This window comes from Siniperca chuatsi, linkage group LG15, assembly GCF_020085105.1.
Source record: "Siniperca chuatsi isolate FFG_IHB_CAS linkage group LG15, ASM2008510v1, whole genome shotgun sequence".
NCBI classification, from domain to species: Eukaryota; Metazoa; Chordata; class Actinopteri; order Centrarchiformes; family Sinipercidae; genus Siniperca; species Siniperca chuatsi.
In genome coordinates, this window is record NC_058056.1 from 27,586,629 (window position 1) to 27,604,428 (window position 17,800).

At 41.5% G+C, this 17,800-nt stretch overlaps 1 protein-coding gene across 1 annotated transcript in view; it reads left to right on the forward strand.

The window, feature by feature from the left end:
• Positions 1–17,800, forward strand: part of LOC122862015 (neuronal PAS domain-containing protein 3) — a 316,717-nt gene that overhangs the window by 205,305 nt on the left and 93,612 nt on the right. Inside the window, 1 exon segment of the mRNA XM_044167164.1 lies at positions 4,210–4,299. Coding sequence (XP_044023099.1) covers positions 4,210–4,299 — 90 coding nt within the window.

Below are 17,800 nucleotides of genomic sequence, written 5' to 3' on the forward strand. Positions count from 1 at the left end.
ATTTCGAGACCCTGCCGACCTTGTACATAATTCCTGGTGTAAACCGAAAGAGGCAGAAAAGACAAACATGCAGCAGAAAACAATGTTTGGTGCGAGCTCTGGTTGAAGTTGCAGCTCTGAGGCCTGTTTAACCTCTGGGAGGCAACCTGGGACTTAACGAAGCAGTCAGCAAGGTTATGTTTGTTTACAGCACATCTATGTCTGAGTGTGTGTGTGTGTGAGTGTTTACATCAGCGTCATATCAGCATAATTTACACACACACACACACACACACACAGATTGCTTCCACCTTTCAACTCGCTTTCCAATTCTAATTAATCCGTTTTAATCCCTCTGAAATGGGCAGATTTGCTTTCCTTCACCTGGAGCTGCTTGTTGCTAAACCTGGACCTCAATCAGATGATAAAACTATAAAAAGAAAAACACTGGTTGTGATTATCTCCACATCTCAGCCTTTTCCACTGCTGTGTTACTTTAAAGGGGCAACAAGTAATCCATGACCTACAGAGATTTAGTGGTTGGGTCACAATATTCCAAGAAACATGACCAACCTCCATCATGGAAAATAGAGAAAGAAAATAGAAAGTTTCTAAAGGTTTATAAGACAGGTTACCATCACTGTCTCCCCAAAAGATGCTTCTTCTATAAACAGAGGTGAACATTGTAGGTTTTTAATACCTCTTACATTTTACTTCCTGGTTAAACTTTGAACCACTGTACATAGCATAGATGTGCACATACTCCTCACAAAAACACGTCGATGCAGCATTACGGTTCATTTACTGATGTGCATCAAAGGGCCGCACCGTAGCTGTGCAGCCTACAGGCGGAGCCGCTGTAAGCCAATCATCAACTATAGACTACGCCACAGCTGATGTGTGCCTCCTCAAAAATGCAACTGCACCTCTGGGCTACCACATGGAGACAACAAAAACTGTGATTGGTGATTGGATTGTGTTTTCTGATTCTATTGGAAATTATTAAGAGTGAAGACAACTTTAAGGAAGTCAAAGAAAGGCTCTCCTTTTCACTAATATACATCAGAGACATCCCCACTGTAAACCTTCTGCTCTCCACGATTGCCGCTCTCTGTCATATTGAATGAATCAACGTAAACGTGGTGATTGCATGGCAGTGGTAGTTTTTAGTAATAAGACGCAGCAAAGCAGAAGTTACCTGGATGTAGCCCACCTCTGCTTGTATGAGGAAATAAATGAAAGAATGTAAACACAGTTTCTGGGATGAATGTGATTTAAAGCACAATACCACCTGATCATGTATAATACTGATAATCTGTCTAGTGTTGTGGTGGTGATATTAACAAGAGAAATCCCACACTGAACTACAAATACGCAGGGACTCCCGTTAACCCCTTTTAGACCCATTCAGACATTTTTACCAATGCAGTGGAAGATGTGTGCTGCACATTTCAGGTGCATTTCCTTTTGTTTCCTAAATATTCTTGTTTAAATCACCTGATTATTTATTTATTTATAGATAGATAGATAGATAGATAGATATAGATATACTGTATATGCACAAAATATCCTAGATTATATCATGCTAAGGTAGTTAGCATTAGTCTCTGGGTTTAAATGGTTTATAGTCATCTGAGGACAATTGACTTGTTAGAGGACAAAGACATTTCCTGTGGAGGGCAACAACATGGAGGGCAGCAGTCTGGACCAGAACTTGCCAACACACACAGATATACAGTATGTATGGACGTAACAAACAAATACCTAGCTAAATATATGCACACGGAGGCGAACACACACAGGCACACACGGAATGAGTCAGGGTGTGTGTGTTAATGAGGAACCCAGCATGGATGGACATTGATGAGGCTCACTGATGATTAACATCTCGTTAGCATCTCGTTAGCTGAGAGGGCAGACTAAACGGACACAGGCAGAGGAGCAGCCACCACACACACACACACACACACACACACACACACGCACGAATATATCATGGCAAGTATCAGTTTGTCCAGGCAGGTCAAAACCAAACAGCACTTTCTGTTTCAATGTTTGAAACATGACAAATTCTACATTAGTTACTCTGTTAGTTAACTTGTGCATATTTTCATATTTTCAGTGTTGATTAATGTGCACTACATCCTGTGTATAATGTAGATATATGATGATATGAGCTATTTTCTCTTCTCATCTCTTTCATAACAAAGCATAGGCACAGCCAATCATTCTTTATCCAACAAAAAAACCTACGTCTTAAAATATGAATTCGACATAGTGTAAGTAGATATTTCATTGGCCTTTATTTTTTTTTTCTTTTCCTTTTCTGTTGCGATTTGTCATCCACTTTATGTCTATGTCTCTACCTGCTGTCTCTCGCTCTCTCTCACACACTCATGCAGACAATTAATATTAAGAACAGAGATACAGTCATACATATATATTCAGAGTATATATATATACAGGGATATTCAGAGTGGATATAACACACACAGACCTGGTGTGTCAGCAGCAACAGTAGGGAACCACATGTAATTAACCTGCTTGACCTTAGGAGTATTAATGCCTTTGTGTAGGGGTGTGTGTGTGTGTGTGTGTTTGAATCATTGTATTGTGCTCAAGGAGTCAAGTGTTCTGCCATGATCTTCACATAACGACAGCATTAGACACACTCAGATGTGTGTGTGTGTGTGTGTGTGATTTGCTGCTGAAGTCGAGTGTTCCGCCGTGATCTTCACGTAAATACACCATTAGACACACCTAGATGTCTGTGTGTGTGTGTGTGTGTGTGTGCGCGCAGACAGACTTACCTTTCCATGTGTCTGATGTTATAAGACAGAGACCTCCTGTGTAGTACTGCAGTACTATTGAAGGATAGATTACTGCCACTGTTGGTGATCCGTGGCTGTGTCTGAAATCGCTCCCTGTTAGTGCACTATGTTTACTGTCCGCCATTTTATTTGAGTGTGTAAATGTATCCACTATATGGTTCCCTCAAAAATTCCACAATGGAACAAAAAAAGTAGTGTCCGTGGCATGTACACTGCTATCTGTTAACAATCCCACAATGCAATGCTCTGCATTTTATAGTTGACAAAATGACTGTTGATGATGATCATCTGAAATCTCAGTTTACTGCTCACTACTAAACTATTGAGTGTCCATCATATAAGTAGTAGTGACATTTCGGACACAGCCGTTGTCAGTTAGTTGGTTGTATTTGGCTGCATCATCATTCCGTGAGGTCAAAGTCTTCCAATAGAAATCAGAATAGAAGTCTGTCAGAATGGGTAGTGGTACCTAAGGCTTAATATAAGTGTTGGAAGCAGATATCGAAGTAGATATTAGATGTAGTAGTGCGTGTGTTATTAAGTCTTTGGTCCTGGTCACTCCGGCATAAACGATGGCAGACTTTTTCACCAACTTCCATTCATCTGATTGAGTTCAATCAGAGGATTTGTTTATCAGGCTCAGGTATGAAGTAATCTCTTGCATCAAGTTCATCTTTGTTGACCTTGGACACGTGAATTTGCACTGTTGTCCAATAGCAATCTGTCTTCACCAGAGATATTTGAAGACAACTGGACAACCATGTGGCAGAGTTAAGTTTGCTGCCAATTTGACCCAATGGCCAACTGTGGTACTGCAACGCTAACAACAAAAAAATCTTTTAAAAGCTTTTAAGAGGTCTGTAAAACTGACCAGAAACCTTGGTCAATTATGACTCGTTGTACTAATGTTTGTAAAACGTTCCGAGAGCCTAGAAAAGTTTGCGTGTATGACATCATCTCAATGTAAAGCCTCTGTGCAGAGCATGCAGTACAAAGAAGCGTCAGTCACAGTCGGTAAGGTAGCAAGCTTGCTAATCCTGCCGTATTATAAGAGCTGCGGTAAGAGCTGGAGTAGGAGTAGTTTGAGTGTTTGTAGCTGTAGTAGCAGTCATAGTATATGTAGTTGTGGTAGAAGTAGTATCGGTCATATTAGCAGTTTAGCACTAGTATAAGTAGTAGCATGTGTAGGCATATCGTGGGTATGTAGGGAGGTACATTTTATTTCTGTGTTGATTTATTTATGTGTTGAGGAGCAGTAGTTACTTCTGTCAAGATAGTTGCTGTTTAATAACACAGTTTTACTTTTACCTGTCTGAAGTGTGTCATGAGCTCATCACCAATATTATATTTCAAAATTGAATTTAAAAGATGAATTAAAACCTCTTTCCTCTGTTTTCAGTCTCTGGACGGGTTTGTATTTGCACTAAACAAGGAGGGACGCTTCCTCTACATCTCTGAGACCGTCTCCATCTACCTGGGACTGTCGCAGGTAAGTCATACACCTGCCTGTCTGTCTGTTATGTCACCTTATCTGCATCTGTACAAAAACAGAAATGAAGCTTCACAGTTCAGTCAGTAAGTATGGTTTCTTATTTGGTTCTTGCAAATTCTCCAGACTGTGTGTCTTCTTCTCTTCTCTCGCTCTCTGTCTTTTTCTCTGATTGTCTCTCTCCATCTGTCTCTGTCTGCCTCTTATGTCTCTCTCCCTCCACCCCTCTCTCTGCCATCATTATCAAAGACAATTCACAACAAATTAAGGCTAATTTCAAATCTCATCAGCTCGTCGGACGGTTGTTGATTTGTGCAGTGAGCGACAACGCATATTTTATTGCTGTGTGTGTGTGTCGAGGACACTTCATTGTACTTTGTCAGCTTGGTAACGAGTTCTGCGTCTCAATTGGTTCACTCTCCACCAGTTCCTGTTAATAGAGACAGGCGTCCATCCTGAAGGTCGACACATCGACCTTGGAGGCGCTAATAAGTCGGTATTGGCAGCTGTGTGTGTGTGTTGCTGAATTAAAAGGGATTCACACCGTCACATTTCCCTGTTTACCTCATAGCGTTTGTCAGCTTGTGTGCAAACTGCCAATATGTGTCAATGAAAACAGGAAATACAGAAGTAACATGTGCTGTAAAATACCATGAAACACATTTAGTTGCATCTTGTGGCTGAGAAAGAGAAGACTTAATTCGATCCGAATATGAACTTGTCTTTTCAGTTTTTTAGTGTCATGTTGAGGAACAGAGTCTTTATGTTTAATATTATCCTACGTCATATTGGAGTGTTTCTGGATATCTGAAATGTAGATGTCAACTGTCAAACAGAACGGTTTTTTCCTGTTAAAGATGCTGCTGTTAATCAGCTGAGACTCCCATCTTTGAGATTCCCACAGTGCTTGAATGCACAACAGTAAAGGTCTCAGCATGCCAGACACCATCTCCCCTGCAGACTAGTGCACACTGTCTGCAACCATTGATGCATACCGCTAAGCTCTCATCATTGCATTTGCATTGCACTCCGACACTACAGTAGTTTGCGCTTTAGACAAATCTACAGCTATAAAACAAGAAAAGCGTCGCTTTCTTCACACTTTGAACCGTGAAATTTATTTACAGCATCTTTAAAATATGGTGGTTTCCTTCGCTGCTGGTGCGTTTTGGAAAGAGGTGAAAGGTGAAGTGGTCAGTTGTAGCTCAGATCAACCAGCCAGTCATCAACAAAGAGCTACATTCTGTTGGCATTTTGAGCGGTACCTGCCAAGTCCTAGCACAAGCTGCGATACATACAAATTTGCAGTGGCGTGCGTGAGCGTGTGTTAACTGGCCATTAATCCGCTGTTTGGCCATACAAAGCGCATGACTTCGACACTAGAGACTGGGCTTCACATCCCGTTGCCTTCAACAGTTTGTTTGAACCATGAGCGTGGTCTTTCCATAGCCTGTAATAGGTAGTTATTCTGGGTTAAATGTTGGATTTGAACATAATGTTTTGTTCTTCCGTTAAGTTTTGCGTAGCGAACCACAGAGTGCTTAGGTTACTGCTTAGAGCTACTTAATATTCTGATCATTTAGTAATAAATGCAACTTGTTCCTCTGACTGCAGCACTGGGTCTGTATAATGTTCAGTAGGTATTTCACTCTACAGTATCTGTGAGCTGAGCTCAACATTGTTTTCTGGAAAGGGACTCATATTTACCGTCTGTGCCAGGACATGCATTAGGTCTCGCTCTCGCTCTCGCTCTCTCTCTCCATTAGTTTAATGTGAACTCCTTGTCTCTGTGAATTAGATATAGGAAGCTCTCAGATATGGGAGCGAGGAAAAAAGGCCAATCAGTTTACCAAATTAAAGAGGAAGGCACATCACTCCCCCCTCTCTCTTTCTCTTTCTCTCTGTCACTGTGTCTCTATCTCTCTCTACTCTCTCTACCCTCCCCCCGCTCTTGGATTAATTCCCCCACCAAGATTGATTGATGATTTCTATCAAATAATTGATTAATTGTCAAATTGGGTCCCCTAAGCTTTTCCGCCAGCTCCGCTGAGCTGGTTATCTTGTTCTCTTTGCTTTTATCAGCTGCTGAAGAAGTGGCACGCCGATTTAAAATAAAAAAAAGTGAAAGACAGAGGGAGAGAGAGAGATCGAGCTTGTCTTTGCCTTGTACGAGTCTCACCCTGTAATCCTACATGTGTACACAGAGTTCGTCAACCTCCATCCTCTTAATTGCTCTTCCTTCCTTCTCTTCTCCTTTAATCACTGCCCTTCCCTCTCTCCAGTTTTTTTTTAAGGAAGGAAAATATATCGCTAATTATTTTTCAACTTTAATTAGATCGTTGCGTGCAGGAAAAATGGCTTGGTGGCGTGGAGGTGATGGGGGGGGGGGGTTAAGCCTTTTGACAAATTGACGAGGTTATGAATTTTCTCGCTCGGTGGCCGGCGCTGAAACAATCTTCAGGCAGATTTATGTGTAAAGAGGATTTGCCTGTTTAAGTCGTTTCTTTTCCGTCTCGTCGGGGGGGACGGCGGACGTGGCCGGCCAATCAAATAGGCCGTTAATAGAGTCATTAACAAAGAGCGGAGCTGTAATTAAACACGGCCGCTGAGTAAAGTTAGAGCCCCTCCTCCCCCCAACTCCAACACACACTTTTCATGTTTTTTTTTTTTACTTTCTCTCCGTTTTTGAATTTTAATTCTTTGCAGTTAAAAGTTGACGAGCTGCAGTTTGTCATGGCTGTCTGTCACTGAGGGCGAGGACGAGGTTTAATCGGATCTTCATTGGCAACTTTCTCAGTTAAAATATGAAAACATCAAAACCCGTCAGAACATAAAAAACGCTCCAATATATATCGGATAAATGAAATAAAAATATGCACATAGACACAAAAGGCATGTTTCTGTCCAGTTGGGGGCGGCTGTGGCTTAGCGGCAGAGCGGGTCGTCCACTAATCAGAAGATGGCCGGCTCAATACCGGCTTGCCCCAGCCAAGTGTTCTTGGGTAAAATACTGAACCCCAAATTGCTGTGAGTGTATGTGAATGATTAGTTTTTGCTCTGATGAGCAGTCAATGTGTGTGAATGGGGTGAAGGACATGTCGGGTCCTTTGAGTGGTCGGAAGACTAGAAAGGTGCAAGTACAGTCCGTGTACCGTTTACCATTGTTGCCAAAAAAGTTGGCTGACAATTGGGAATGTGAATCAGTTTGTATCAGCTGATGTCAAATATACTGAAGAGGTTTAAAAACTGTATAAAAAAAAGCTGCAGTAACTCTGGTGCATCATGGGATTTCATTGCCGTTTCCCACCATGGTAGGTAGCAGTTTTTCAGCATCATGGAGAGAGGAGTTGTGACTGATTGCAATGACAATGCAGACGTGTGCAGATGATTTTCTTGAATTCCCTGTCACTCACTGGATGCCCATTGCTGTATTTTCTGGTGAAATGCTATGCTTCTCTTAAAGAGTTTTCAACTATTCCGCAACAAAGGAGATAAAAGGATGTCTCTCTCTGAACGGGATGTTATTTTGGGGCCTTTTTGGTGGACTGTCAGCACAGATGTGTCACTGACAGCCCGATGCTGCACATTTCTTCCTCTACAGTTGAAGAAGTGGAAGCAGTTTTCTGTGTCTTTGTTTATTGGAAAACTTGGTTATCTAATATTTTTCTTATCGATACAGAAATTATTTTTACTTAAACTCTTGAAGCTGAGTCTTCATCTCCCTTTTTTCAGAATCAGAATTTCTTTATTGATCCCCGAGGGGAAACTCTTTTGTTACAGCAGCTCACTGTCACGTCAGTGCACACAGGGAGTAGAAGTACTAGCAAAAAATATATATATAATACACTATAGTACACTATAATACAGGTAACCAAATAAATAAGGTAATAGTGCAATGAGTAATGTCAATAACAATAAATAGGAATTTTAAACTATTGTATTGCAGAGATGTTAATGATCAATGTCCAGTTTAGTGACTTCGGGTCATACAGACTGACACTTAGAGGGAGGAGTTAAAGAGTCTGATGGCCACAGGCAGGAATGACTTCCTGTGGCGCTCTGTGGTGCATTGTGGGGGGATGAGTCTTCCGCTGAAGGTGCTTCTTTGTTTGACCAGCGCGTCATGGAGCGGGTGGGAGACGCTGTCCAAGATGGCATGTAGTTTGGCCAACATCCTCCTCTCTGACACCACCGCCAGAGAGTCCAGCTCCACCCCCACAATGTCACCGGCCTTACGGATCAGTTTGTTGAGTCTGTTAGTGTCCGCTACCCTCAGCCTGCTGCCCCAGCATGCAACAGCATACAGGACAGCACCGGCCACCACAGACTCATAAAACATCCTCAGCATTGTCCGGCAGATGTTGAAGGACCTCAGCCTCCTCAGAAAACAGAGGCGGCTCTGGCCCTTCCTGTAAACAGCTTGCGTGTTCTTGGTCCAATCCAGTTTATTGTCTAAGTGTACTCCCAGGTACTTGTAGTCCTCTACCATGTCCACACTGACCCCCTGGATGGAAACCGGGGTCACTGGTGCCTTGGCCCTCCGTAGATCCACAACCAGCTCCTTTGACTTTGTCGCATTGAGCTGCAGATGGTTCTGCTCGCACCATGAGACAAAGTTCCCCACCACAGCCCTGTACTCCATCTCATCACCACCGCTGATACATCCCACCACAGCAGAGGCGTCAGAAAACTTCTGAAGGTGGCAGGACTCTGTGTGGCGGCTGAAGTCTGTGGTGTAGATGGTGAAGAGGAAGGGAGAGAGGACGGTCCCCTGAGGGCCCCCAGTGTTGCTGACCACGCTGTCCGACACACAGTGCTGCAGGCAAACGTGCTGTGGCCTGCCAGTTTTTCCCCAGACTTTTGAAATCACCACATCTTAGCCTGACATGTTGTGTAGTCAGACTACTCAGAAATGACATAATTTCATATGTGAGTGGTTCTATAGAATTATTTTTCTTAAGTGTTTTGTCACAATTTTCTTTCAGAAGGTTTATCGACTATTTTATGTCAGCTCTTTGTTTTGTTTGTTTTCATGTGCACATTTAAAATGCACATGAAACAGGTGGATGAAAACACACTTTCTGTCTCTCTCCTGTCGTTCTCTGTAGAGGCAGACAGCAGGAGAGTCTGTCACTCTGTAACACCCTGTTGATCCGACAACACAACACAGTGTGTGTATGTGTGTGTGTGTGTTCATGTACGTATATATGTTTTTGTGTGTTTGCGTGTGTGTGAGTCTGTTTATGAGACCAGGCAACGCTTGCAGCTGCCCTCTTAGTGATCTAATTGAGACGTGTGTGTGTGCAGCAGATGGCTGTGTGTCCTCTGCCTGATGGTCCAGAGGAAAATAATAACTGCGTCGTCCCGGCCAGATCCAAATTAGTCTGCTGGATTCTCGCCCGTTCCGCCCAAATACGGTCGGCAGCCAGCTCCACTTCATGCCAGGCCGGCATATGCAGCGCCGTGGGAGAGCACACACACACACACAGGCACGCACAGACTGCATGCATGACCCACAGGTAACGTGAAGAATTTGGCTTTAAAAGATGCTTGAGAAATTATAACAAGTTGTTGTTTTTGAGAAGAAAACTCTGAGTTTCTTTGAGTCATAGTTTCTACGTGTCGAAGTCGTAGGAAAATCTCGTGTGCTGTGGATGTGACTGGGAAAACAGACGTTACACTGAACCTGCTGTAAAGCCACATAACCCATAATCCAAATATTAAGACACGATTGGAAACTGCTGTCAGAACCATTTCTTTAGCTAATTGAGATGTATTTAATTTTACAATAAATGATGTCATTGACAGGGTCATAGCTACCACCGAGTACACCGCCGTCATGTCCTCAGTAATATATTAGGAGGTTTAAAATGAAATAAAGACGAGTTTACATGCTGTGATAACAAAAATATTACTAATTTACTGATTTGAGGCAAAAAAAGTCAAAAGCCAGTAATTTAATCTTTTCCATCAAAGTTATATAACTAGTATATGATTTGTGTAAAATTTACAAAAAAAGTATTGAAATAAAATTTTGTGATTTCTTTTTAATACTCAGTTCGATTGGTGGCTAGTCAGAAATGCCTTAGGTGGGAGCGGTTCTGGAAATGTATGACCTCAGTATTTCTAAAATCCAGGCTGCACACTCTTTGTATTTTGTTTGTTGAACAGTGGCAATAAATTCAGCAGCTCGCGGTTTGGACAGAATCACATGCCAACACAGAAGTGGGGAAGTTTTGCCTGAGAAGGAACCAAACCCCCTGAACACTGTTGGTCATTTTCACAACCTTTACTAACAAGCGTTTAATCACCAGACTAACAGCTCCCTGATGATTCTTTTCTGATGAAAGGATGAATTAGAATGAAGAATAGTTAAGTAGTCCATCTTGTTTTCTTTTCCAGGCTTTTGGGACAAAGTTAGCAAACTTAAACACGTCAAACAAATATTCCAGTTTCCATGGTCTGTACACCAGAAGATTCCATGCTTTTGTCGGGCAGTGGTGGAAGAAGTCCTCAGATTTTTTACTTAAGTAAAAGTAGTAATACCACAGCTTACAAGTAAGAGTCATGTATTAAAAGTACAAAAGTAAAAGTACTCATTGTGCAGAATGGATGCATTTCAGAATAATATATATATATATATATATATATATATATATATATATATATATATATATATATATATATATATATATATATATATATATATATATTATAATTATTGATGCATTAATGTGTTCATCACTTTAATGTTGCAGCTGGTAAAGATGGAGCTCATTGCTGGGTAGCTCGTGAATTTCCCCCCAGCGATCTATAGTCTTTACTCAACCTGTAATAATACACCATTATTTATTTGTTTATTATGTTTTTATTATTAATCTGAATCTGCAAAGTAACCAGCAACATAAATTATACATTTAGTGGTGTAAAAAGTATAATATTTCTCTCTGAAATGGAGAGAATTAACTACAGTATTTGAGTAAATGTTCCACCACAACACTAAAGAAATCCCACCATCTGGATTTACCAAACAACTGCATTTACAGCAAAATGTAAATTGCTGATTTTGTTTAATATTTGTTCGTGCTGTTAAATATTTATTTACATCAACTTGGATTCTTGTAACACAAAAGGCAGATTTGTTTCATCTATAGGTCAAACTTTCATGCATTATGAATATGATTCACATGTACGTGTTTAAAATCATTTTAAACAGGTTTGCTCTGATTGTTTCTGTGTGTTAGGAGTCTCTCTTTCTCCTATTGTTCACTGGATTGAGTTGGCCTGCTTCCAAATGACTGGTGTGTGTGTGTGTGTGTGTGTGTGTGTGTGTGTGTGTGTGTCAGAGGTGTGTGAAGCGATTTGTTTCTCTCTTTGTCATTTAAAGAGGCTCTCCAGTGTTCACACCTGCTGACACACACACACACACACGTGCAAGGTCATTCTGCTCACACATGCACACGAGGGTTATTGGTTATAGTGCTCACTACACACACACACACACACACACACACACACACACACACACACAGGGTCATTGCAAAGCTGGCAGAGCCTGATCTCTGCTCTCTTTTACTCCAATCCACATTCCCTCAGAGAGGGCTGGCAATAATACACACACACACACACACACTCCTCCCAGTATTCCCAGTGGGCTGCTGCTGGTCTGCAGGGGAACATTGAATGAATTAGCATTAAGCAGGTCCAGCAGACTGTCAGACTGTCGGCTGCTTCCTTCCTCTGGTCTCTCTCCACACTGATGTCCACAAACGCTCCTTTGGCTCGATGAGCTTTTCCTTCCCTTCTGAAAACACTGATGTTCTCACAGAATGTCAATTTCACAATCTTAGCTTCAGGAAAATGCCGATGTACGACTGATAATCTTTAATAAACATGTTCATCATCTCGTCACCTAAAGATCACCGTCATACCAAAATACTAAACTGCATTTCATTCATAAGGAACTCGGTGCCACCCAGATTCTGTATCTGCTAAATGTAAAATATCCCTTGTGGCAACGAGAGCGTGATTAACAGTTTGTTATGGCTCTGTTTAGACAATAGAAAGCACTCATGTTAAGGTTAAGGAAAGATAGACAATATAAACATATTGTTAGGACACAGGGCTGTCCATACGTGCTACATGTGGGTTTGATTTGCTGCCATTTTCCTATTTTAGTTTCTTTTGGATCACAAGCAGAAACACTGATTCGTGTGTCTAAACTGCCAGAAACTAAAGGAGCAGCAGCAGGCTGCGGAACAAAGTGATTGTTGGCTTCTTTAGCCAAAAAATCATTTCCCGTCAGCCTTTATTGCATCTTTTCTTTTTCATGGCTCTTCACTTGAGTTGAAAGGAAAACATTTTCTCTCCTTTATCGCTGTTGTATCTGCAGATTTGTTTTCTTATCTTCTTCTTTTCCTCTTCTTTCTTCTCTTGCGTCTTCGTCTTTCCTGTCCTGGAAAAATGTCCCTTTCTCTCTGTCTGTCAGGACAATATTTTTCCTTATTTCTCTAGTCTCCCTCTCCCTCTCCTGTGGTGTGTTTTTGAGACAGGAGGTTGGCCATTTGCATGAGGTCAAAGATGGGCATTCTGGGAGATAGAGGAGAAGGGGTGAGGATGATGATGATGATGATGAGGAGGAGGGGTGGACAGGAGGAAGGTCACAGTTAATTGAGCCACCCTGGTGAACTTGCACACACACACACACAGTTTCATTCATAATTGATGACACTGACTCCAGAGTTGCCATGTAGTTCTGGTAATATAATATCTAGAATAATTCTAATAGGTGGTGTGTGTGTGTGTGTGTGTGTGTGTGTGTGTGTGTGTGTCCTGTTAAAAGATGGAGTGATAGAAGGAGGAAGAGAGGAGGAAAAGTGAAGCTAGAAAGAAGTGAGAGAGAAATTTAGTTTTTTACTTTTTAAAAATGTCAAGGATGGAGGGATGATAGAAAAGGAGGAATAAAGAAATGAATGGATGAAGAAGTGGGGAAAAAAAGGAAATGAAAGAGGGAAGGAGGGTAAAAACAAACAAAGATAAAGAAGAATATTAAAAGATGAGGAGGATGAAGGGATAGAGAGAGAGAGAAAAGGAAGAGGCGTAATGAAGGGAGAGATGGAGAAGGAGAGATGAGAGCTTAGCCCTAACCAGGAAGACGTAAATAATGGAGGGATGGAATGAGAGAAGAAGAGAAACAACAAAAAGGATAGAAAGTGAAAACAAATGTGAAGAGGGAAAAAAGGAGAGGAATGAAATGAACGAAAGATGAGGCAGAGGAGAAGAGGAACAGACATGGTGAAAATAAATAGATGGGGCGATGAAAGTATAAGAGGAGGAGGACTTGGAAAAGAGATGGAAGGATGATTGACGAGGGGGGAAGACTGGAGTGAAGGAGGAGGAGATGTCAAAAGGAGTGAAAAAGAGAGGAGAAGAGAAGAAAACAGGATGGGCCACAAAGTTTGTCAGTTTTAATCGTTAGATTTTAGTTTTTTGTCTTAACAAAAGATCGCTCTGTGTGTGTGTGTGTGTGTGTGTGTGTGTGTGTCCCTGCCATCCTGTGTGAAAGGAAGCATATTAGCATGCTGACAGGAAGTTGCAGGAGGTTATCTGGACCTCAGAGAGCTTCCTCCGCCTTTTGTTGTGACTGATCGCCACGGCAAAACACCGGGGGATGATGGGTCGTGGAGTGGGCGGGGGGGGGGGCTCTCCGGGAAACACACAATAGATACAACCGCCAACAATACGACGCGTCCCTGTCGACTTGTGTCTGAGTGTTTTACCAAAGTTTGAGTGTTTCTCAAAATCAGAGAAAGAAAATGTCAATAAATTCATTTTCTTTTTGTAAATGATGGATAGAGAGAAAAGGAAGGAAGAGAAGATGTTTTTGTTCTTATTAAGGCTGGACAACACTTTGCCTGTGATTTTTGCCTGTTAACTATTAATCGTGTATTCTATTAATTATACTAATAATACAGCTCATTGCTCTTATTAAAAACAGCTTATATAGTGTTTTTTTAATCATTTTGATCATCACCTCAGTGTCTTAGATAGCTGATAGCGACGTTAGCTAGTCACTCAGCATAGCACCAACGTTAGCCTGATTTTCACAGCTTAGCTAATGTTAAGTCGCTATGGGTAGTCGCTAACGGTTATCTAAGAGACTGTAAAGAACACTGTATACACAAACGAACGGTAAATAATATAACAATATGTACAAAGATGTGAAAAGTGAAGTAGCTAACTTTAAGATGAAAAAGCACTGTAAGGTTGGAGGCGAAGGTAACGTTAGAGATGACAGGAAGTAAACAGACGGCACGTGCAGTTCGTCAAACGGATGCACGTCACGCTACACTGTGCAGGCAGAGAAGAATGGATTTACTGTGAAGAGGAGGCAGCTTTAGAACAGGGAACCTGCGTGGGTTAATAAAACTTAAAAAACTGTCAAACTACTAGTGAACTAGCTATGAGCAACACCTCACTTCAGAATGGGGAACATATAGAAAGACTTAATTTAGAGTTACTTGGACACTATTAACACTTGTAGTTTTGTGTTTTGTTACATAAGAATAGACCATATTTATTAAGTGTTATTAAGGGAGAAGGACTATCAATAAGCATTAATTAGGAGGTTATTAGAAAACTCTTAGTTAATGGCCTAGTAGTTGTAGAATATGGTCATGCAGAATAAAGCATTAATAATAATAACTAATACAGAGCTAACATGCTATTAATATGCATGCTATATTAATAGCATGTTCCGGCACAGATTTTATTTGAGTGATTCTATTCTTGACCTTGCTGCCTGATATTTGCAGTTGGATGTTCTCATGTATCCACTGCATGTATCCAGACATAAAGACAAAAACTGAGCCACACACATCCCATGTTCATATGTGCATGCATACTGACACTGATAAAGACAAACCAAACGCACGCGCATGCACAGACGCTAATGAAGACAAAGACCGGCACGCAGATGCAAACACACGGACACTGAAAAACACTCAAGCCGTGTACACGCAGGACACAGGATGCTAATGAAGACAAAGACCTGCATACATACACATACCAATATACATACACACACACACGCAGGAAGAGAGTGAGCGTTAATCAGATCGTGTGACATCATCTTGTTGGGGTCAGAGCTGCTCGTCTTGTAGTTCATGATGTGTGTTTGGTGTCATGGCGTACCGTGGTGTCTCAGGAGGAGCTCTGGGTTAAGGGTCAAGTCGGCTTAGACTCGGAGACCACAGTTTATTACCAGAACGCCTGTGTTGCAAGCTGGAGGTGTGGAGTTTAAAAGACGTGGGTGTTCACCAGGCCTGCTGCTCTGATTTTAATCTGCCTCTCGCATCATTATCAAACATTATGGTAGTGCAGTACCAAATGACTGGAATTGTTTTGTTTTTGGACATTAGAAGTCGGTTTAACAAAAGTTGATAAAAAAAAAAAAGCCACATTGCATAAGGAGTCATTACATTAATAGACTAATGCCTGGATTTCATTCCTCAAAGTGATATCATCTTGGAAATATGATAGAAATAGAGTATTTAATCAACAGGCCTTGAGGAGGACATGTTTTGATATTTTGTTAAAGGAGTTAGTTTGACATTGCTACATTAACACACTAACTGATGCCTAAATTTTGCCTTAATGCCTTTGAAATATAAAGAAAATAAGTGGAGAATTTTGTCAATACTCCTTTAATGAATAGGCCATCACAACATGCTTTTTTTTCTGCTATAAAACAAACGTACTATAAACAAAACATCTTCTGAGCCGTCGTCAACACAAGAGGACCTCATTTACAGTACACTGTGGTGAAGGACGTCTTCTTATAGCAGAACCCACCTTTATGTGTGGGGACATCAAATTCAGGTGAATTTGGTGGTTTTAATGAAAACTGCTATTTTTTCTGTGAGATTAGCTTAAAATGATGAGTGCTATACACAGCACAGTGAGCATGTGACAGCTGTGTTTGAATGTGTGAGTGCACGTTTAAACCTGCTCGTCTCTTCACTTCTGCACATAAACTGTGTGTGTGCATAGATCCCTGCTTTGTGTGTTCATCCATATGTATGCTCCGTGTGTGTGTGCGCGGTGTCTAGACACTGGGCTTTATAGACGGCTGCCATTGAAATGGATGAAGCTGCACAGCGAGCTGCAGTGTGAAGTCAGAGGTGAAGCTCCTCCTGCACGCGGATTTAAAGTCAGAGGAGACACTTTCATACATTACAGACAGACAGACTGCAGGAGGTGAAGCAGGGACTCTGACCTGCTGAAGGACACGTGCTCCACACACACACATACACACACACACTCTCAGCTGGTTATTTAGCTTCACACACACTCGACTTGTTCTTCTTTTCATGCATAATAGGCGTGTGTGATGGTGGAAGGTGAGTCGGGGTTTTGACCCGCTCACCGCTCGCTCTGTTCGACCTCGCAGCATTAAAAACACGGCAACGTGTTGGGATTCAGGCGGTTGTTGCGCTTCAACATGCTCGCGTCACATTCCCTTCATGCATTTCAGAGGTACTGAAGGTGAGGCAGGCACGCTGACCTTCACAAGGACATCAACACTGCGGCTGAAAGGATTCAAATCAACAGTTTGAAGTTTTCATTTTCAGGTGGATGAATGAACGCAGGCGGTTCAGCGGCTGTCAAAGAACAAATGAAAAAACAGTGAGGATATTTTATTCGTGCACGTGGAGCGGAAGGGTCACGACATCATTTTTAGTCCTTTTCTTCAACACACATATTAGTTTTAATGCATTTTGTAAAGCCTGTTGACTAAAGATAAGACAGACATATTGATCTTCTCATGGACACCATCAGCAGAGATCCAACTGGATGTATTTTTAAAAATAGTTGGGCACTTAAATTTAATACATACCGCTAGTTGGAAAGGGGAGTTTGTGTGACAGACACTGTGACAGTTAAATGAGTTAGTGTCTCATTTTAATAAGTGCTGATTCATCCGTGCAAACTAGTGTTAAAATGTTTCAAAGATAAGATTTTGTTTTTATTTATTGTCAATAAATCTCAGGACAAGACTAAAACCAACAATGTGTCAGTCCACCTCTCAATACTTCCTGACTTCCTGTCTACGGCTCTCAGCTCCGAGCCCATTGGTTCCTACTGAAGATAGAAATCTTTAAAAATACAAATATTTAGTTCCATTTGTACATAAGTTTCAGTAATTTCCTCAAACAGCTGCTCGCTGTAGTTTTTATCAGACTAACAGGAGGAAACAGTGCATCTGTTGGGGACTATTTCCAGCGGCGGATGAATCCACATGTGGTGCTGTAGTGAGTGTTTGGGGCAGCAGGACGGTGTGTGTGGGCCTGAGTCAGAATAAACTACAGTGTGTGTGTTCATGGTGATGAAGGAACATGTCACCCAGTGCAGCAGAGCGGCTCGCTGATGTGTTTTAATAGTTTCTGGACAACAATGGAGGCCGTGATTCACACACACACACACACACACACACACACCT